Source organism: Phoxinus phoxinus (genome assembly GCF_949152265.1).
Source record: "Phoxinus phoxinus genome assembly, chromosome: 1".
Lineage (NCBI taxonomy): Eukaryota > Metazoa > Chordata > Actinopteri > Cypriniformes > Leuciscidae > Phoxinus > Phoxinus phoxinus.
In genome coordinates, this window is record NC_136876.1 from 24,297,703 (window position 1) to 24,320,433 (window position 22,731).

A 22,731-nucleotide genomic window follows, 5' to 3' on the forward strand; every position below is an offset into this window, starting at 1 on the left:
GGTCAGGTGATTAATAATAAAAGTCGAACACTTGTTTAAAGTTTGAGATTTCGATATAACCAGCTTTTACTTTATAGTAGCCTACCTTAATCTAAGTTTTGCTTGTTGTATAATTATAAAAGTCTTTAATCCAGATTCCAGAAACATCGCGGGGATCTGGCTGGAAAAAATTTAACTGGACAAAAACGGGGAAAGGGGAGTTCTGCCTCATTTCAAAAGACCACCACCACTAGGCTACTCTGTAGCTACAATATTGTGTGATAGTCTTTAAAGAAGAGAAGTCTGGAAAGTTCCCCTGAAGAAGAAGAAGAAGAGAGCTTTCAAGCGCGCTGCCGTTAGTGTGAATGACACGCGCTTTCCTGGAGAGCCGTTTGTTGGTGACGCACGGGTGAGACCGTTGAGCTGCGCGTGCCGCGAGGTGCTCAGTATCGGTTCAGCTCAGCTCGGGAACACCGGAGAGCGAGACGTAGCCTACGGTAGTAATGTTGGGCTCAGAGGACCACGGAGAGACTCGCAAACGCAACGGTACGGGTAAGCACCTCTTTCATTCATTCGCTATACTTTCATTATGCCTCTCAGTTTAAATTGAACCGGCAGGTGTGGGACCAAACAAGGAGGATAAGTTTGGATGTGCGAGTGACATGCTGCCTGACGAACTCATCAATCATATCATATTAATGTTATCAAATACAGCCTGTGATGAACTTATATCGAAAGAATGTAGAAACAATGTATAAAAAGTATAACCTAGAAGGAATTATTTTAGGAACAAATCGATTTTTTTGTCGTTCCTTCGCCGAGCTCTGTAAAGAATTGCCATGTTTACTCTGCTGTCAAAACAGGCAATATTCCTCTGGCATCCTGCAAATGGATGAAACTTCGAGTGAATGCTCACACAATCTCATTGCTTCAGACAAGCAGTATTACCCCGTCATGATGAATGTGCCTTGACATTTATCATATTTTTCAGTTCGTTGATTTTAGTACAAGCACGTTAAGGGGAAAGGGTCTTGCTTTCCCCATAATAACTTATAGGATAATTTAAGAAAAAATATAAACTGTATTTTAATATATTGTTTCATACTTTAGTTTAAATCAAATTTGAACTCTGCTATGAGCTACCTTTTGTGTTTGTATTGTGATGTTTATGGGAAGGACAGTTAACACATTAATTTCCAGTAATTTGGCATATTGATTTGGTTAAATCTGATGGACCTGCTCAAGATGACCCACCTGTGGTTTAAACTCTTATCTAAAAAAATACAACATATCGCATTTTATCAGGCAGAAAACAAAGCTGGGCACTGCCAGTAAATGTGCTGAAAATGGTTGTTGCACAACTTGTCCTGGATGTGCTACCACCACCATAGTTGTGAGACGGGACTAACCCACAACCCAAAACATGACAAGGATATGTATAGTGCGGGTTGGTCATCATGAGATAAGTCAGATTCACTGATGTGGTCTGACTCTCATTGCTTGCATGTTTTCTTTCTTTACTTGGGATGAATCGTCTAGGAGCAAAAACATTCAGTCGGACTCGGAAGGATTTAAATGCGATCACCTTTTTCTGATTTGCTTATGTCCACTTTGAATGTGTATTTGGTTGGTGTGCTTTCTCAGTCTTCACTTTTGATTATAATTAGCTTGGATTAGATGTTCATTTCTATGGAGATGCTGATGTCTTAATGCATCCCCTTTACATTTCAAATAATTTATTCACTTATTATCTTTAATCATAATTTGAAATAGCTGAACACCCATTTTCCACATTTCACAGCGGGAGAGTGAAAGCATGTGCGGATCAGAGATGCTCATCTGTCTCTTGAGGCAATATGAGAGATGATGCATATAATCAGCCAGTTAAGTTTATTTGTCCACTCTGAAGTCCTTTTTAAAATGTTTGCAATACCTTACTTATTTAACATTGCTATTTCACTCTTTAATTATGCATGAAATGTGTTTTGCAGTGTCTTTCACGGACATATTGAACATAAAAAGCTGCGTTAGCCTACTTATCAGGAAGTAAACTGCTCACGATTTAAAGCAGTGCTTGCTTTTTCAAGCACAGACATTTTGAAGAACACAATAACTCTAAATAACAAAATACACCTCTTCTCCTCGAGCTGCGTGACTCCTAGTGAATGCCACATTTTGATCGAAGAGAGGAAGTGCTTCATTCTAGGCTCAAGGCTTTTGCTTCAGGGTGAACACTAAGAAGATGATTTAAGGATCTTAAAGTGGTCATGAACTGCATTGTTTTATAATGTTTCCTGTGGTGCATTTATGACGTAATTATGATTTTTACATCAAAAATGGTCATAAATTAGACATTTTTCCTAGCCTGATTTTATCCTCTGATTTGAATGCTTGAGAGAGACTTCAGTTCAGTGTAAACACCCACTGCTGTGATTGGCTGATATCTTTGCATATGAAACAAGTATTACAAGTGGAACCCTCTCGAAAACTTTTAGCACGCTTTTATTACAGCTCTCAAGGTTAAACTAAGTGAGTAAAGTGTTGATTTATGTGAATTAAAGGCACACCGTGGAACTTTTGGCTACTGGGGGCGCTAGACCTGTAACTTTCACGTCTAGCGCCCCTAGAGGCCACAAGCGCCGCAGCACTGTCACTGTCGCAAAAGTCAAGAAGACATCCACGATCCCTCTCACGCTTTCTCTTTTTTGCCTCCTCAGAAGCAGTTTTAAACTTTTTCCCTGCCTCAGCCATGGCCAGGAGTAGAGCAGGCGGAAAAATATTAGCAAAAGCGTTAGCTCCTTGAGTATATCAGAGCTTGTGGTCACGTGACGGTTGTTACTACTGGCTCTCAAAATAGTAACAAATAAGGCAGGAGAAGGTTCGGCAAACAAATGTCCAAGGATTTATTTGTTTGCTCCAAAGTTTACATAACCACGGATCAACAATTCAAACACAAAACAAAGCTGGTCTCTCCCGCTTCCTCACGCCACACCCAAGTCCTCTTTATGCCATCAGCTGGGACACGCCTCGCGCGCCGGCACACCCCATCAATTAAGCACAGGAACTGACCTAGGATAACAACAAGACACGAAAATATAGAACAGAAGAAACACAGGAGAACTACAGACAATCGCTGGATGTAACACCCCCCCCCCCCCCCCCCCCCCCTTAAAAAACGGGTCTTGGAGGCATTGCTACACCACAACCACAATGTGAATAACACTACAGGAAACGTAGTACCCTGGTGTTAGTAGTGAACATTTAGTGCAGAAAAATGTGCAACACATTCAAAAGATGTATACAAAAACACACGATACTATATACAAATTTTGTAACCCCTTTATTCAGACTCAACTCACAACTGTCCAACTTCTGTTATTCCGGGCCCTGGAATGACAGAAGAGACAGAAAAGACATAGGGTAACAACAGCTAAACATTAAGCAGCGGGAGCACGAGATAAGGCATCTGCAATCACATTATCTGTGCCTTTAATGTGACGAATGTCCAAATGGTATGGTTGCAGAAAAAGAGCCCATCTCATTAGGCGCTGATTTGGATTCTGAAGTGAGTGCAAGAACGTTAACGGATTATGGTCACAGAAGACCACCAGAGAAAAGGCACCAGCTACATATACATCTAAAAATGTTGAAGCGCCTAGATTAACGCCAAAGCCTCTTTCTCAATGACAGAATAATTTGCCTGATAAGAAAGAAACTTTCGAGAAAAAAACGAAACCGGACGATCAACACCGTGTTCATCTTCCTGGAGCAAAACAGCTCCAACTCCTACCTGACTAGCGTCCACTTGCAGCTTGAACACCTGCGGTGCTGCAAGGACAGGAGAAGAGGTTAAGAGAGCTTTAACGGCCTCAAATGAAGACTGGCAAACAGGTGTCCAGCTATACTTAACACCGGACTTAAGTAGATCAGTTAGCGGAGCGACAACCGAAGAGAAATTTGGGCAGAAACAACGATAAAACCCTGCCATACTTAACCTCATCAACTCCTTTTTATTTGTAGGTGACGGATACTGATCTATTGCTAAAATCTTAGCACGAATGGGACACACTTGTCCTTGGCCCACCACCTTTCCCAAGTAAGTTACCGTCGCCCTCGCAAACTCACACTTTGCGAGATTGATAGTTAAGTTAGCCTGGGCAAGGCGTTGGAACAGAGCTCTAATAGAGTCCAAGTGTTCACCCCAACTGTTACTAAAGACCACCACATCGTCCAAGTACACAGCACAACCCTCTAGACCAGCGACCACGGTGTTCATCAGTCGCTGGAAGGTGGCAGGAGCATTTCGCAACCCAAAGCTCATTACCCTATACGAGAACAACCCTTGCGAAGTGATAAAACTGGACACCTCTCTTGCCCGGTCAGTCTAGGGCACCTGCCAGTAGCCCTTAAGGAGGTCAAATTTACTCACAAATGTCGCGGCACCAACCTGGTCTACACAATCCTCTATACGAGGTAAGGGAAAACTATCTGGCTTTGTGACTGCATTAAGTTTCCGATAATCGGTGCAAAAAATGTGTTTAGACGAGCCCCCACTTTGTTACTACTGGCTCTCAAAATAGTAACAAATAAGGCAGGAGAAGTTTCGGCAAACAAATGTCCAAGGATTTATTTGTTTGCTCCATTCGTTCTCCAGGTCACATGACCTGGTCAAAGACGGTGCGTCTTCTCCAAACTTACATAGGCGGTATTTCAGGAGGGCAGCCCCGCTTGGAGCATTGATAGTGTCAAGCCCTGTATATTGGCCTGAGGAATCATTTAAAATAACTCATATGCTTCAACTCTTTAGGTCACAAAGTCCACCACGGTGTGCCTTTAAGTGTTGAAAGTGTTGAAGTGTTGATCTATGACATTATATTTATATCGTGGCATGAAAGGTTGTTGCAGTGATGAGCATTGTAATGAATGTGATCTCGTCATTGCAACTTGATTTCTGCACACTAGCAAATGCTTTCATCATTCAAAACTATAGTGCACTGCAAACACAATGTAAATAAGAGGTTCGTTGATTATTACGGGAGTTTTGACGTTAGTCCAGAACTCAGTCACTGATAAACACGCACTGTTTGATTGACAGCTCCGGCGATTACGAAGGGAGCGTTCTATATCTAATTTAATCGCAGTTTAAATAACAGATTATTTTTTCATCTTACTAAGAGAAACAATGTGAAGACCGTTCACATTAGACCGTTAAGTCACTCACTGGTTTGATTTACTGGCACATAAACAAAGATAATCTGACTGTACATGAATCATTACATATCAGAAATCACTGGTCACAGATCAGGCATTAGAATAACTAGAACAGTTACTTACATGTCATGTTGTGGCATTATTGTCGAGTCTATATCGTAAAAGTCTGTTTGCAGAGCCTGTGCGAAAATTGTGACTGTTTTACCAAAGAATCCACAGTGAAATGTACCGCATACAAATGAATACTGCTCAACCGAGACATTCACATTGTTGAAAATAAATAAAATAACCACATTCCTAGTACTTTATTACATCATAAAGAGGCACATTCCAGGACGAGCCGTTCGCTGGGCTTGGTAACAAAAGAAGTTGTTTTTGGACCAACAAGGAAGTTTTCAGTTCTGAAACTTACAGGATATAATTACAGTACAATTACCCCTTATATGTAAAAAGCAGATTTCTCAGTTCATGACCCCTTTAAATTGGAGCACATAAACTAAAACAATCATTGTGCAGTTTACTCTGAGGTTTCATTATATCGATTCTTTAAGTTTTATTTAACAAACCACTTTCCTACTCCAAGGCGAGCTATGATGGTCTTGGCGTTTACTGGATGTTGATAAACTTCTTGTGTTCTGATCAGCCGTTGTGGCTGGCGGCGCAAACAAATATATCACACCGGGAAGAAATGCGCTCAGCTGGGGCAAGATGATGTTTATGCACTGCCCTTTCTGCAGCGATTGTGAGTGTGACTATATGCTATATTACTTACTCCTCTTAGATTCAGTCCTGCAACTGGTCTCAGTTATAAAATACGAACAGAACTGATTTATGAATACAAATATGCTTTTTGATTTGTTGGCAAGGGGTTGTAAAAGTCCAGTTTCAAGTATACAGACCACACAAGTGAGTATGCCAGCTATCAGGATATAGCGTGAAGAGGCAGCATTTGATTCTGTTGGCAGTATGGCTTGTGGAAAGGCTGTATTTTCTCACATTCTCCTCCAATCAGTGTTGGAGATCTGATAACAGACTCCTATATTTTGGCAATATATCAGTGATATGCTTATTTTATGTTTTTTGACATTCTGCCTGGGTCTCTTTTTTAAGGATTTAGATGCGGTACATCTGTCTCATCTTTTTTCAAGTAAAACTGAAGGGTGCTGTGTATCAAGAAATATTACAGTCTGAACTGATCGTTCTCTTACTTGCCGGGACAGTAATTCACCACACATTTCCGTGGCCTCCACATCTACAACAGCTGTTTGGTTGATTGTTTAGAGAAAACATCAATTCAAAAAACAAATCAAATTCTGCACATTTAATAGAAAAATGAAACCAGTGCCATACAGTACTTAATGCTTGACATTGTTTTATTTTATTATACAGAGAATTGCTTTAATGGGGCAGTAAGCGATTTCTGAAAAACACTGTTGATATTTGAAATCAACCCAAAAAAACACACCCCTTCTTCATTGCTCCACCCCCCAAATGAACGAACATAGGCAAAAGTTGCATGTCTTTTTATCTGAGCTGAAATAAAGCAAAATGACAGGAATGCGTCCTTACTGTGAATTTAAGCGGATCCAGAAAGAGCGAGTGTTTTGCAGTAAGGGTGGAGGAAATGTATTGCAAGAAAAATTTCCAAAAAATTATAAGAGTGCTCATCACGTGCAGCGGAAGAAGTGGTACAGTCAAAATGCTGCATCTGTAACTGCATGAGAGGATAATATGGCTCAGTGGTTCATGTAGGTTGTCCACAAACCGGAAGGTTGGAGTGAATGAATGAGTGAATGTGAGGCAATATGTAAAGCACTTTGGTGGCCATGGGTCTGTTAAAGCGCTATATAAATCCAGTTCATTTATGTTGCCATACTCTTCTTCGGTTTCAATGCTTTATATAACATCATCACAACTGACATTACATAAATTATCATTTCGAAATATTGAGTTACAGTAAACTTGTAAACCCAAACAACATGTTATTTCAATAAGATTATTTTTGTGAGTTATCCGTGTACTGGTGTGTAAACATGCTCAATGACACTCAATACGGGCCTGCTACTATACAACAACAGCATATCTTGGTTCTGTGAAACATAGCAACATCTGTGTTTCTCATGCATGACGCAGAAACAATGCAACCGTACGTTTAACATATAGGCCTAAGTATTTAAAAAAAAACTATTTTTATTAGCCTTTTCTGATTGAGCAAAGACTAATAAACAGGTTTACACCAGTTATTTGAGCCCAACATCTACTCTGGGAAAGTTGCTAGTATAACTGCATGCAGTATTACCTTCTCAGTAGGTACAAAAATGGTGTTGAATGTGATTTCTATCAATGAACTGCTCTTTCTGAACCCATTCAACTTCTGATTACAGTGCAGTTCCTTTGTCAGGTGTTGTTTTCGGCAAATGTGGGAAAAACAGTTTTGACGTGTAAATAAACAAAAGACGTCTAGATTTATTTATCTATTTTTTAATATGTTAATAAGATAAATTAATAAACCGTCCAAAATGCAAAGAGCTTCAAGAGCTTAGTGTAATGATGTGGTTTGATATAATATTTCACATTATATTTATTTGTCTTTAACATTAATCCGATAACATTCATGATTCTTCTGAAAAGGTCAATTTAAATAGTTATATTCTACAAACAGGACTCGTGTTGATCGAGAGTGAATGCAAAAAAATTTGCCAAGTTACATTAGAATAGTAGAATTTCTGGTATAGAATTAATTTCTGGTTGAATTAACACTTAAGCTTCCATTTCTACTTGCATGCATGAGAGACTGATAAGAACTTTAATCATAGACAGAAAGTAGTAGCCTATGTATGTGTGTGTGTGTGTGTGTGTGTGTGTGTGTGTGTTTAGTTGTGTGGATCTGTTCCTAAGCTTTGAAGGGCATGAGGGTGATGACACCTGTCGGGTAATAGCTGCACTGGAATGTAAACTGTTGGGCTGAATGCTTTGCTTTTAAATATAGGATTTTCTCTCTGTGTCATTTCACTCTTCTCAGCTCATCACTCTCTCTTAATCATTCATGACCTCTTCAATCATTCTATTTCCATGGCAGTGAGTGAGCTGGTGATGGAGAGAGATGAAAGGTGAGAAACAAAGAGAGAAAATGAATTATTCGCTATACAAATTTAGGTTTAGAGTAGTACACGATAGCAACACACACATTACATTTGTACATTTACTTGTATGTGTAGTCATTTAGCAGATGCAACTAACAAATTAAGAATAACGCAACAATATTTGCAGTAGCCTACACAATACCAAATTCCAGTAGGACACAAGCTTGAGCAGAGTTTTATTTGTTTAACCATTGATCCACCTTGTGAAATATGGAAAACAAAAATGTTTAGAACTTTTTGGGAGTTAGAGTTTCAGTGCACTATGCAGCCATACTTTAACATATTAAACAATTGTGTTCAATAGCCAGAACAGGCTTTTTAATTCTAAAGGCCAGAAAGAGGGTTCAAAATGGTCTGGTTTCTAGGAGGAAAAAATAGAACATGGACCCTTTAAAACCTTTTGATAAAAATGTCCCATTGCGTCAATCAAACTTTGCGAATTTTTTCTTCTTTATATTTTACAATTACTATCTCTGCTTTCCTACAACATTTCAAATAGCATCAATAAATCATCTCAGCTGTTTGACCAGCTAAACTGAGAAATGTAAGCAGGCAGTTTATTGGACATTCCTTTTTTAAACGAGCTGACAGACATGTGACAATCAGACATGACATGATAAAACAAAAGCGTTGAAAGTTATCCCTCTTCCATGTACTTTGTTTTGTCCTAACCAGCCGCAACAAGCTGTTGGTTTTATGTTTTTTTTAGCTCTGTTCTGTCTGTTCAGTAGCTCTCCCCACATGCTTTCACATCTCATTAAAAATCCCACTCCAGATAACTGAATATTAAATGTAGGTTAAAAATAGGTCATTGTGCCACTTCACACAGCATATCCTCTTTCAGTGTAGACAGACAAATTGCTTGTCACTGGAACGTGGTTTGGACACAGTGTAGTATGTGCACACGTGTAATATCTACACCCTGTCCTGGTGGCTTTCATCACTTCAGCAGACAGAGCGGTCAAGTGGGACAACCCCTGTCAACTCTCTTTCCCCTTTCCCTGTAGCCCCAGCTCTGTTCTTCTCACCCTCTGCTGCACTTTCCCCCTGTGTATAAGTGTGTGTCCTTGTACATGTGCTTCTGTAGCGTGTATACTATGGTGTATGACAGCTGTCTAGGCCCCAAGGGCACACAGCCTGCCCTTTTCTGAAGCGAGCCTCCAGCACCCCCTCATCACGCTGTCTGTGCTCCCCGCCGGTGAGTGTTCGACTCTAGGCTGCGGTCAGCGGGAACTGGCCTGTTCGCAGCGGGGGCGAGAGGTCTGGTGGGTTAATGTTTCAGCCCTGTGACCTCTCTCATTTCTCATCACCTGACAGCCGGTGGCTACTGCTGCCTGCTTTCTCTTTTCTCTACTGTACAGGACACGCATGCACACGGAGACACAAATCAAGCAGCCTGTATTAAAGTGTTCGATGTCTGCACATACAGATTACAGATGTATGATGAGTTTCAGGAACTGTTTAAATCAGGGGTTCTCAAAGTCTACATTCAAAGGTCCAAATCTGGTCCGGAAATAATTGGTTATTACAAAACTTGTTTTTAATAAACACGCATAACAAATCAACACAAAATTGTTTTAAATAAAGTGCCTTTTGCATTTAAAAATACATTAATAACAAGTGCCAAAGTGGCAAAACACTTAGTTTAAGCGTCAGCTTTTTTTTTTTTTTCAAAATCAAAGACCGCAATAAGAGAGCCCTGGTAAGATAATTTCGGTTCTCTACTTTTAATGAAGATGATTGTGTGTTAAGCGTCTGTGACTTACTTTCACTTTGATTTGCGCTAGTTTGTACGTTGGCTTGATGAATAGAGGCTCATTGCTCAGCTGCGGCGATGCGTGTTGCAGTAGTGTGACGTCTGGCTATAACATGACATATAGCCTTTAACACGCTCTCACACGTTTATTATTTAGCATTTTTGTGGGATGTAAAATTTACATATGTGGTTTCAACAACCAGATGCATTTACATTTGTTCAGTTTCGTCTGGAAAGCGGCCCAGACCTCCTCCTGATGTGGTTTGAGCGATCGGATTTAAATCCGTCTCGAATGCGTTTCGAAGGGCAGTTAGGTCTTTTCAAGATTGGATAGATCCGATCACAGAAAACGCATGAAGTGGCCAGGTGTAAACAGCCCCATAGTGGCGTTTGACATTTCTCTTCACAACTCACTGTCTCGTTACAAATCAAACAGAACGGCTTTGTGCTGGATCTCTGTCCACTCCAATCATATGTGAAAACTCTTTTCTTCGTCAACTTTTTCCCCCCTAAAACTGACATTTAAAAAAAAACTGAAACAAATGATTTTAACAAGCGTTTATCAAAGTAGGAAATCCACACTTTTAATCCCTTACACACAATTAGTGCTTTTGAAATACGAAATGGAGGCAGGTCCGGATTGAATTCTCTCCCGGATCCGGACCGGAGTCCGGACTTTAAGTGCTGGTTTAGATCCTACAAGGGGTCAAACAAATACATGCACTCACAAATTCTAGTTACTCTTGTTTTTAGTGTTCTACTGGATCAGGACAGTGATTCTGATTCTCAGTGGTTGGTTGTGACCCAAAAATGGGTTTGTTCTGGTAGGAAACTGGTGTCTGGGTACCAGGTGCTATCTGCTACTTGATCTGGAGTGGATGGGTATATATATTTTTTTAATAAGATTATTTTTTTATATGTATTAAATATTCAATAAAATATGGAATATATATATTATTTAAATGTACACAAATATTATAAAATAAATGGTAACATTTGGAAATGAGTGCCTCACAAGGGTTTCATAATATTTGAGGATGGTTGGCATGAAAAAGTTTGAAAACCCCTACTATATACTGTATCATAGTATATAAGGCATAGTTAGGATTTACACATGTTGTTTTTCATTTACAGAACTGTTAGTATTCGTGTGTTGTGAATATGTTTTGTGAATTGTTGGGTCTTTGCCGATTATAATAATTTTAATGTTCAATTTACCTTTTTATTTACATTACATTTTATTTACATTACTGTGATAAACAGTAATAGTTTTGGTAATATGTTATGTCACTCCTGCAATTAGGGTTGCCACCTTCAGTGTGGCAAAATAAGGGACACCCATTCACCCCCCCCAATGCTCAACTTTGACAAAGTCATTTTTATTGTTATAATTGTGATTTCATAATATGTAGATATGAATCCAACTAAAAGCTATTGAAAATATGTATTTTAGTCAAATCATAAATGGTGTAGCTCTGCAGCCATCTACTAAAGTGATCATTTCTTTACTTTTAAAACAGCATTTTCCAAAAGATGTGCAAAAATCTTACACTAAACCATGTCAAATTATCTATATCCATGAACGTTAGAAATGTGGGTCTTTTATAAAGTGAATTTTACTTTTTTTTTTTTTTTTTTTTTTTTTTGAAAAAATATTTATTTATATAGCCTAAAGTAAAAAAATATATAATAAATCCTCCTAAAACTATAAATCCTAAAAAAAAAAAAACTATTATGTTTCAAAATGACATTTTGTTTTTCCCCCCACACTAACATAAAAAACAGATATTATTCAGATTTATTTAATTTTTTTTGTAGATGTAGAAAGTGTTGTCAACCGTGCAAAGTCTCACATCATTTGGACAAATATAATGTTTTATTTATTTCAGCAAACGTCATTTGGGGTCAAAGACCCGAACAGCGCACGAGGGGTTAAAAACGTGCAGGTTTACAGCGCATGTTCACGAGACTCAGTCGCTATAGAAACAAAGACGCTAAAATGCAATCACGCAATGAGCTTCTCTACTACGAAATTGATTTTTTTTATATTTACTATTAGTATTATCCATACTGCAAAATCCTTATGTTTTTATTCAACTATATGTGGGCCTAATGTAAAATACGGGACAAATCGCGTCCCTTATTGATTTGATACGGGACGCATCATCTTACTTGTAAATACGGGACGATTCCGTATTTTAAGGGACGGGTGGCAACCCTACCTGCAATGAAACCATTTGAGAATCACTGGCCTGCTTTTTGCACTGGCTGACACTGAAGGAGCCAACAAACACTCTGTGTGTGAACAGAGATGGAGGAGTGTGTATAGGAACAGGTTGGCATTTTTCTTCCCAGGCACCTTCAAGCCCGTCTTAACATAAATGAGGCCACTGTTTGCCTTTTAGCAAGCAGAGTGTTTTTATATCAGTATATGTGTGTGTGTATGTGTGTATGTGTGAGTACCAGCAGCTTTTTCTTCTTTCAGAATGAGTGGAGTGTTAAGCAGCCACTCCTTCTCATTAAGGTGTGTGTGTGTGTGTGTGTGTGTGTGTGTGTGTGTGTGTGTGTGTGTGTGTGTGTGTGTGTGTGTGTGTGTGCGTGTGTGTGTGCGTGTGTGTATAAATGCGTGTGTGTGTGTGTGTGTGTATAAATGCGTGTGTGTGTGTGTGTGTAAATGCGTGTGTGTGTAAATGCCAAGCAGCAAGTAGATATATCTGGAGAAAAGGGGTTCACCCTTGAGAGATTTCACATCTGAGTTAAATTTCAGAAATGAAAAAGTTGACTCTTTTAACGATTCTCAAGCTGTACTATGCACTTCCCATTTACCCAAATTTTGTAGTTGACATATATTTACCGGTACTAGTCGGAAATATTTTAAAAAAGAACAGCTTAACATTAAACTTTGTTTTGTTGGTTGTTGCACGTCTGCGTTCTAATTTGGTCTTTGTAAGCTTAATAGTTTTGAAATAATATAAAACTGAAGTTATGGGAAAGTCTCTATTGACTTCCATTGTTAGTCTATTCACCTTCAGAATTGGCATCATTGTAATATTTGCATACTGAGTTGCAATTGGTTTTCTTTCTTAAATTTACTTGTCTATTGAATTGGTATTGGTGTTTTATTCGTTGCATCTATTTTATGGCCATAGTAGTGTTTAGGTGGTAGAGAAGCTGCGTTTATGTGTTGCTGTGCATGTGCCACTGAAGTGTCAAGACACATTTATTTGTCAGTTTAAATCAGTTTCAAAATCTTAAATGTGTTTGTGACTACTGATGATTTGGTATAATTTTATCCCCAACTGCTGTGCAGAAGTAAGTGTAATCATTAGATGATTATTAATGAGCTATATTGTTGTTTTGAAAAAAAAAGTGGAGCTGAAAGGCAAGCCTTCATTTGAATCTCCGTCTCTTAGTAGAATGAGGTTTAGAACAACGTGTGTGTGTGTGTGTGTGTGTGTGTGTGTGTGTGTGTGTGTGTGAGTGAGACAAATAGACGGAGAGAATGCATCGAGGTAGGCTAAATGAAACTGGCATGAATACCCAGCATCCCTGTGGATTGAGAGAAATTATAGGTGTTAGTCAAGTGCATCAGGCTATAGGATTTTTTTTTTTTTTTATCACACACATACAGTCATTTGGAAGTATTGATCCAATTCGCTTCTGCCATGGTAAAGAGGCTCTCAAATAAACTTCAGAATCAGCTGTATTAGCATGTCGAAGCACTCTCTGATGTGTGTTAGAGGGGGAGAGACGGACAGAAACCAGAGACTGATTGTAGTAGAGGGGATTTAGCTGTGTCATGATCAAAGAGCTTCTTGAACCTTCCAATTTGTTGTAGTTTTGTTGCTTCCTTCCATCTTCAGGTCCTCCTGTATGAACCTCCAGACTAACCTCTCTGCCTCTGTAATGGCTTATAGCGAGCGCTGCTCTGATTAAAGCTGAGATTATGGGAGTGATTGTTCTGCACTCACACTAATCCCTTCCCATGCTTTCTCTGAGTGTTCCTCACGCATATGCACTCTTCTGTACATCTGTTTTCACCTGCAAATGGATTTTGTATGCATTTTTAGATATGTGACTATATCAATATATGTAAATATTGATGGTTGGTCAGATGGATGGATACATTGTTACATATTCTGACAAGCACTTAGTTCAGGTTTACCTGTGCAATTGTACGTTGTAATGCGTTTATGTTGCTATGGCTGATAACAAGTAGGCTATTCCTGTTTAAAGGTTTGGGGTCTGTAAAATAGTTTTTTCACCAAGGCTGCATTTATTTGATCAAAAATACAGTAAAAACAGTAAATGCTCTTACAATTTAAAATCTTTTTTTTTCTATTTGAATATAGCCCTATTTTAAAATGTATTTTATTATTCCTGTGATGCAAAGCTGAATTTTTAGCATCATTACTCCAGTCTTCAGTGTCACATGACATGATCCTTCAGAAATGATTCTGCTGTGCTGCTTAATATTTTTTGTAACTTTATAAATGTCTTCTTAACTGTAACTTTTGACAAGAGTAAATAGTGGTAGATACTGTTTGCACCAAGGACTGCATTAATGGCAATTAATACTGTAGCTTGTTGTTTACTTGGTGCAAATATGAATAGATACTATTCACACATATAGTGTAAATAGAAGTGATACTGTTTTTGCTATTTGTACTAAGGGCAAATTGTCTGAGCAGTAGTGGGCGGAGTTAGTGAAAATAGCCTCTGCCAGCATGCTTGACTAGCCTATGTGCCCTAGTAGTGTCAATGGACACTGCCTATCTTTTTCTCATCATATACAAAAATGTATTATTATAATAATTATTGGAATCTTGAAATAACTTTATTTCATCATGCCTTGTCTTCGTTAATTGACAAAATCAAAAGTGCCGCATCATTGGAAACAACAGAGGCAAAGATCACCTCAAGACCTTGATGTGTTTGCTGTTTACTTGCGGAGGTGCTGCAGTGGGGAACATTAATGAGGCTCTCAAGGACAAAACACACCCCTGCTCCTCCAGGTCTCCCCGCGTGACTCCCGGCCCACTCCCATCTCCACCTCAGGCGGCATGCCTGTGAAGCGGGCTCTGGAGGAGATGGTGACGTCTGGACCGGCTGACTCACACTGAGGAGGCAGACTCTTGACTTTATATCCCCTTATCTCTCCTTTTCTCTTCCTCTATCCATCTATTTTTACTTTCCTCCGTGTCTCCATATCTCCTGATCTTTTTTCCTGATGACTTATAGCAGGAGAGCACGCAGAGCCGTATTTGGGTTTCTTGAGAAGGTTTCTATAATTTTTTGTATTTCTATTTTTTGCAGGGGTTTAGTGATGTTACATAGTCATGAAGAATCCACAGTGGGTGATAAAAGATTGAGCTGCAACACTGAGTGATTCATACTCTGAGCAGGAGAGCCGCTTTGAATGTTCATATCAGCTCCTGAGAGGAGTGGATGAATAGGTACTTGTGTGTGTGTGTATGTTTCTGCTTTTTTGGGATGTTACTGGGTGTGTGTGTGTGTTTGGTCAGTGAATGAACTTTCCTTTTACCTGATGATTAAATATTCCCTTTGCCCATGTAGCACACACATAGAGCCAACACTTAGAACAAGACCACTCTGTGTGTGTGTTCCTGTATGTGTGTGTTTGTGTTAGATGGCGATCTGGGTTTGGTGCGGAGGAGGTATGGGTGCAGGGGACGAGAGGGTGGAATACAGTGGAGCTCTGTACCTACACACACACACACACACACACACACACACACACACACACACACACACACACACACACACACACACACTCAGTACATATGCTAAATGAGGACTTACCATAGATTTTTGTTGGTTTTGTAAAAAGCAAAGTTAAAACAAAAACTTTCTAGTTTAAAAGTTACAAAATAAATAATTAATTAATAATAAATAAAAAAACATTATTCTAAAATGATAAAATTTTTGTAATATTAGAATAAAAATATATTATTAATTAATTATTTTTTATCTTTCTTTCAAACATCAATGGCAGTTGAATTGGAAAAGTATATAAAATAGTTTTAAAAAAACTAATAATAAAATTAAAATTTCTTTTTGGTGGGGATGTACGATGTTTTGGTTATCTGGTGATTTTTTTAAAATATATTTTTATTAGTATTTTGTGGATATACATTGGCCAATTTGGGATTTATTTTGTTCATGCTCTTTCTCTTTATTTTTACATTTAGATTACTTTGCCGTCATCTATATTTGTGCTCAGTTAGTTAAACACAATAATAAATGAATAACAATTGTAAATGTATTCTTTTATAAATCTCAAAATTAATAGGCCTATATATTTCTCCTACTGTAGTTTATAATGTTGTGATGTGTATGTGATTGATTTAGTTTGTGCACGTCACTTACATAATCATGGGTTGGATGATCATTATTTCTACAAGTTGACTTAAATCATGTAATAAGGTTACAGACCTCTTTACTGGCATTTTTGTTTTTTAACCCTGGGAGGTTTTATTAGATTTAGCTTACTTCAAGGGACAGCTCTTTCCTTAAAGATCTACAGAAACACACACACATCTTATGTTTGTTAGTCTTTCTTAGTTGTGTTCCTCTAGTGTTCCGGTGTGTCCCAAAATGCACTGCTCGTGACACATTTGAATCTTTTCTACTTTCTCTCTCCATCCTTTTCTTTCTCTCTCTCTCATTCTTTCCGTCAGTGTATAAATAGCATCAGAATGGCCTATTAAATGCTCTTTTAATTATTCTTTCTGCCTGTCTTTGACCTTGGCACACATTATCTCCTTCAGTTAATTGTGACGTGTGATTCACTCCAAACATAGCTGATGGAAAGATGGCACAAAGTCTCAGCTCTGGCCTCCATTATGTTGTAAACTGCGGATGACACAGCACACTACGGTGTTATAATCTGCACAAAGTGAAACGGCTATTGCCAGATTGCTACTTTTGTCAGTTTGACAGCGAGGATGGTGTAGAATAGCTGTAAACCTCCAGAGACTCCTCCAGCCCTCCATCCTATGCTTTGACTGTCTATCTGTGTGCTTGTCTCCTTTGTCCTCTCTCTCTCTTTTTAAATGTTCTCTTTAACCTGGCCAAGTGAGACACTTTCGCTTTTTACCCCCCACCGATTTCCCTGAAGGGGAATATCTCACAGACGGGTGCATACACACACACACACACACACACACACACACACACACACACACACACACACACACACACACACACACACACACACACACACACACAGAGAGAGAGAGAGAGAGCTCCTGTACCATTTCTCATTACTGACATTGTTGCTGCAGGTTTAAAACCATGCCAGGCATAGCTGTGACCTGTACACACGTATATAGTGGAAGTACCTGCAAAGTGTCCTCTTGGGCAGGAGGAAGTGTGTGTGATTATAAGTGTTCATCGCTTTGTATGGGTTTGCTTTCAACCATCACACATGCAGTCTGTCTATCTGTCTGTCAGCCTGTCTGAAAATCTATCTATCTATCCGCTTGTCTGTCTGAAAATCTGCATAATATAGTATATTTCTCTCCTCACAGTTTTATCTGTAGTGCAATTTTGTTTCCTCTGCAGTACCACATTGCCAGCATCGCCTCTCTCTGTGTAATGCATTTGTGTGTGTTGTGTGTCTGTGTAAATTGCACTGATGAATATGTAATGTGTGAAAGAGCATGTAAACACATGCTGAGAGGATGCCTGCATGTGAAACGGACAAAAATTATTCAGGGTTATAAGGATTCACCCTATGTGTGTGTGTGTGTGTGTGTGTGTGTGTGTGTGTGTGTGTGTGTGTGTGTGTGTGTGTCACAAATATAGGTTCATTAAAATATTTTGAGGTGCTCAGTGTTGCGGAAAATGCAAGCAGGTGGGCAGACGTGACAAGTATGTGTTGTTTTGTATGTGTGTGTCAGGGTGACTTGTGTGTCAGGGTGTCTCCTCATCGAGCACATGTCTCATCCTGACACCTGTTTGCTCCTAAACTGTTTTGGGTTGCCACGGCTCCTCTGGGGAGTCTGCTCGCTACCAAAGCGGTTAACCGCCACAGGAATGTGGAGAACCCTGTCCCTCTGTTACAATTATTTACCCCTCTTTTTCCTCATGTTTCCTCTAATTAATTTAGTTCACTTTTACCCTTTCTTGTAATGTGGAAAGTGTACAACACGATGTGTGTGTGTGTGTGTGTGTGTGTGTGTGTGTGTGTGTGTGTGTGTGTGTGTGTGTGTGTGTGTGTGTGTGTGTGTGTGTGTGTGTGTGTGTGTGTGTGTGTGTGTGTGTGTGTGTGTGTGTGTGTGTAGCGGATGGTTAGAGTGTGTAACGGCAATTACTTTTGCCCTCTGGGTCCAATTAACACCCCGCAGTTTGACCCAGACTTTATCCCATATGTATCAAAAGACAGACGTGCATGTGCACACACACACACACACACACACACATTCTCAGCTGTAAAGTGAGGTGACTCATGACTCTGTACAACATGACTTTGCATAATAAACAGGATGGATGGATGGACTGATAGATGGATTGATGCACAACTGAATGAATGGATAGATAGATAGATAGATAGATAGATAGATAGATAGATAGATAGATAGATAGATAGATAGATAGATAGATAGATAGATAGATACCGTAAAACTTCAAATAATAGCCCAGGCTTTTATTTTCCCAAATCGCCGAACTGCACCGGCTTGTATTGGAGACAGGCGTCTATATGAGACAGGCCTTTAGTGTTGAGACTTCACCCTGTGCTGCAATATACATTTAGTTTTACATTCATTTACAGAAATCAGCTGGTTGAATGAAAATTGATGATGCTATCGGATTTTCAGATGATATTCTCAATTCAGTTAACGGACGCTCTGAGATAAAGTGAATTCAGACTGCAGTGCAGACTAAGCAACGATTGTATTTAATTGTACAGTACAATCATAACATAGACATGATCGTAATTCCATAATTGTCTTAAACATAACAATATTGGTGTGCGATACCTCGAGTTGTCAGACGTGGCGCGGCGCTTCTCATCTGTTGTGCGATAACGCGAGTTGTCATAGACGCGAAGACGCGACGGTATGTTCACACGGGGCGTCAGCGTCAACGCTTCCCATTGACTTTGAATGGGTGACGTCAAGCGTTGCCGAAAAGAATTGTGGATCCGTCGGCGGCGCTTCACTGGCGTTGCTCGCGGCAGAAGTTGAGAATTTTTCAACTTCTGCCGGGAGCAACGCCAGTGAATCGCCGCAGACGGAAGCGTCAACCAATCAGGATCGCTCTATGCAAATACAGTAGCCAGGTGGCAGCCAATCACGTTCATCACGTTCATCCTGTCATTCCTGTCTAATTTCATTGGCTGACGCTGCTATGACCATGGCGTCGTGCCAAACTTCAGCCACGCCTTCCGTCAAGCGTTGACGCTGACGCCCCGTGTGAACGTACTCTCTGCCTGCCTTGCTTGCGCTAACACTAAAGCCTTTTTTATGCTTCTGCGTCAACTCCACGCCGTAGCTACGCCGTTACTCCTACGGCGTCGTGGCCGTTTTATGGTTCTGCGTCGGGTTGTGTTGCATCGCGGTGCATTTCACCGCGAGAACGCTAGGGGGGCGGTATCACAGCCCGTATGGTCTGCGTCGCCTCGACGCGTAGTTACAATTTTTTGGAGGTGCACGTCGAGCTACGGCGGAGGGGGCGGAGAGGGGTTCGCATCGACACAGAAGGGTCTGCGGGGGTACGCCGTCGATTCGACGCAGAAGCATAAAAAGGCCTTAACAGCTCCCGCCCAAATGCGCAGGGCTCTCTTGCGTGCGCAATCTACACCATAGAACTGGCTTAAACAGGCGATCTGACGGTTTTTAGAAAATTAAATACAACCCGAAACTAAAAAACAGACCCGGCCTCTATAGCCTATTTGAGACCGGCCTTTATTTATCCAAACCTGTATCCACACCAGGCGTGTAAAAGAGACAGGCGTCTATTTGGGACTCGGCTATTATTTGAAGTTTTACGATAGATGGACTGATAGTTGATAGATACATGACTGGATGGATGGATAGATGGCATGATGAAGCTGTACTGAAGTAAAGAGAGAGCTCCCCATATTCAGCCTGTCAGCTGGTGAGCTTAACACAGAACAAGCCAGGTTTATACCCTATAACCCCTTCAGAACACACACACACACACACACACACACACACACACTTCAGTGGGTGTTGTTAGTGATGCATGTTTGCGCAAGTAATTTTTTCAGAATGAACTCCTGGTGTATACCGCTCACAATCACATCTCTGTATTTGAGTGAGTTCTGTGTATTTATTATTTCTGCATTGCACAGGCTGTGGCTTATGTGACTCAACCCCCCAGAATAACAGTCAACGTTCAAATCGACACCTTTAAATGTTTCTAAGTTGACATGAGAATGCGCTCTGTGACACCTAATGTCATCTAAAGATCTGTATGTTGGCATGCAGTGTTTGTTTAATAAGTCTTAAACGCACATAAAATAAACAGGCTATTTAAGAGATGACAGGGGTTCACGACGGCGTGCGATGATCAAATGGCACTGCGGTTAACCCGTGCCTAGAAATGTGGTCGTCATTCCTGGAATGTGTGTTTGGTCTCTGAGCTTTAAGCCACGCTGCATCCATAAAGGCTTTAAATAAAGTTTATTCGAAATATGCCATACAGGATAACTGCAAACAGGAAGATCAACAACCATGTCTTTATCGCTTCCTTTTATACATCCAAAGCCTACAGTGTATGTTTGTGTCATTTATTAAATAAAATGATATAGTCAAGCTTGATCTATTAAGTGCATGGCAGTATGCTTCTATCATTTGATCAGTTTGAGTGTGCGTGTGTCGTAACGTGGCAGGTGTATTTTCGTTGTGATTGACAGGGTAATCAGGATGGATTAGGGCTAAAGTGAGTACAAATGTGATGGAAAACGTTTTTAGTTACACACTAAGCCCTCTGTTGTTTAATCTAGTCCTCCTGCCCTACACACACACACACACACACCGATCTACAGATGGAAGGAGTGAGAGGGGTTATTCAAAAGGCCGGTTCAGTTTGCCCTTAGTATTAGTGACATCGAATCAACTTACTTGTTTGCTTTGGAAGGGCTTTGCTGTGTGTGTGTGTGTGTGTGTGTGTGTGTGTGTGTGTGTGTGTGTGTGTGTCTGCAAATAGCCCACCTCACTATCCAAGCAACACACACACTGCCAACATGTGGAAACCTTTTTAAAAAAGCATTGCTTGAGCTCACGGATTCAACTGATGGTAAAGGTTTCAGACCATCTGAGAATGGTGCTGCTGAGTAGGTGTAGTACAGTGTTTGATGATTATATTACGAAACTAGTCTGCTTGTGCTGGAATGGAGGTGGCCTGCTACCAAATCCATTCAAATCCCTGCACTTAATGTAGACGGAGCATCATTTTCTCTCCCCCTCCATCCCTCCCTCCTCCTCAGTGTTTCTCCTTTTCTCTTTTACACAGTCACACACACATTTCATTTTTAGTCATGGTGGGGATTTTCTGTTGTTTTTGTACTAAGCTAATGGTATTTTTATCCACCAACCCAACCCTAAACCATGATACTTATGGATACTTTTATGCATTTTTACGTTTTCATTTAGACAGTATTTAGTCTGTTTATTAAGCTGTTTTTTGAATGGGAACTAGTTTCTACATTTTATTTATTAGAATAAATAATACTTTATATTTTGATTTATCCTATTATATTTATTTGTTCTCTTCATTCTGTCTATTTGTTTTATACTTTATGTAGGCTTTTATGTGGTGCAAGTCTATGAAGTCCAGTTCACTCATATTAACATTTCTTTTGATTGTTGACTTCGGTATTTTGACAAATTGGAACCTAAATAAGTTTAAAATGCTGTCATCATTAAAGGATTAGTTCACTTAAAAAAAAATGTGCTGATAACTTACTCACACCGATGTCATCCAAGATATCCATGAAAAGAAATTAAGGTTTTTGAGGAAAACATTCCAGGATTTTTCGAGACAGAATTGACTTCAATGACAACCATCTATCCCAATGTTCAAAGAAGGTTCAAATGTCCGTCTCAATGCAGCTTCAAAATCTCGACACGATCCCAGTCGAGAAATAGGCTAAGGGTCTTAGCGAAACGATCGGTCATTTTCGGAAAAAAAAAAAAATATATATACACTTTTCAACCACAAATGCCCGCCTTGTACATCGCCACATATTACGTCATCACGTTGGAAAGGTCACAAATGTTTTTTATTTTTATAATGATAATAAATTAAAACAAAGATGTCGGACGATTTTGAATTTGGAGAAAATGAGATGGAGTTTTTCGCACTTCCCTACCTTTTTGAACCGGAGTACACAGACAAATAACTTAGATAGATGACGTGACCCGTGACCTTTCCAACGTGATGACGTAATACGTGCCGCATACTTGCCGATGTACAAGACGGGCATTTGTGGTTAAAAAGTATATATATATATATATATATATATATTTTATTTATTTATTTTTTTTAGAAAATGAATTATCGTTTCGCTGGATAAGACCCTTATTTCTCGACTGGGATCGTGTCGAGATTTTGAAGCTGCATTGAGACGGACATTTGAACCTTCTTTGA

The 22,731-nt window shown here is 39.6% G+C and overlaps 1 protein-coding gene across 6 annotated transcripts in view; it reads left to right on the top strand.

Moving 5' to 3' along the window:
- The first annotated feature begins 243 nt into the window (after positions 1–243).
- The window catches only part of znf385c (zinc finger protein 385C), a 114,155-nt gene continuing 91,667 nt past the window's right edge, over positions 244–22,731 (top strand). For 3 of the 6 annotated variants that reach the window (XM_079623601.1, XM_079623600.1, XM_079623604.1), the window contains exon 1: positions 388–531. In XM_079623601.1, coding sequence (XP_079479727.1) covers positions 483–531 — 49 coding nt within the window. In that variant the 5' untranslated portion in view covers positions 388–482. Of the gene's footprint in view, positions 532–22,731 lie in introns of all 6 variants that reach the window. The other 3 variants (XM_079623605.1, XM_079623603.1, XM_079623602.1) reach the window with 3 other exon arrangements.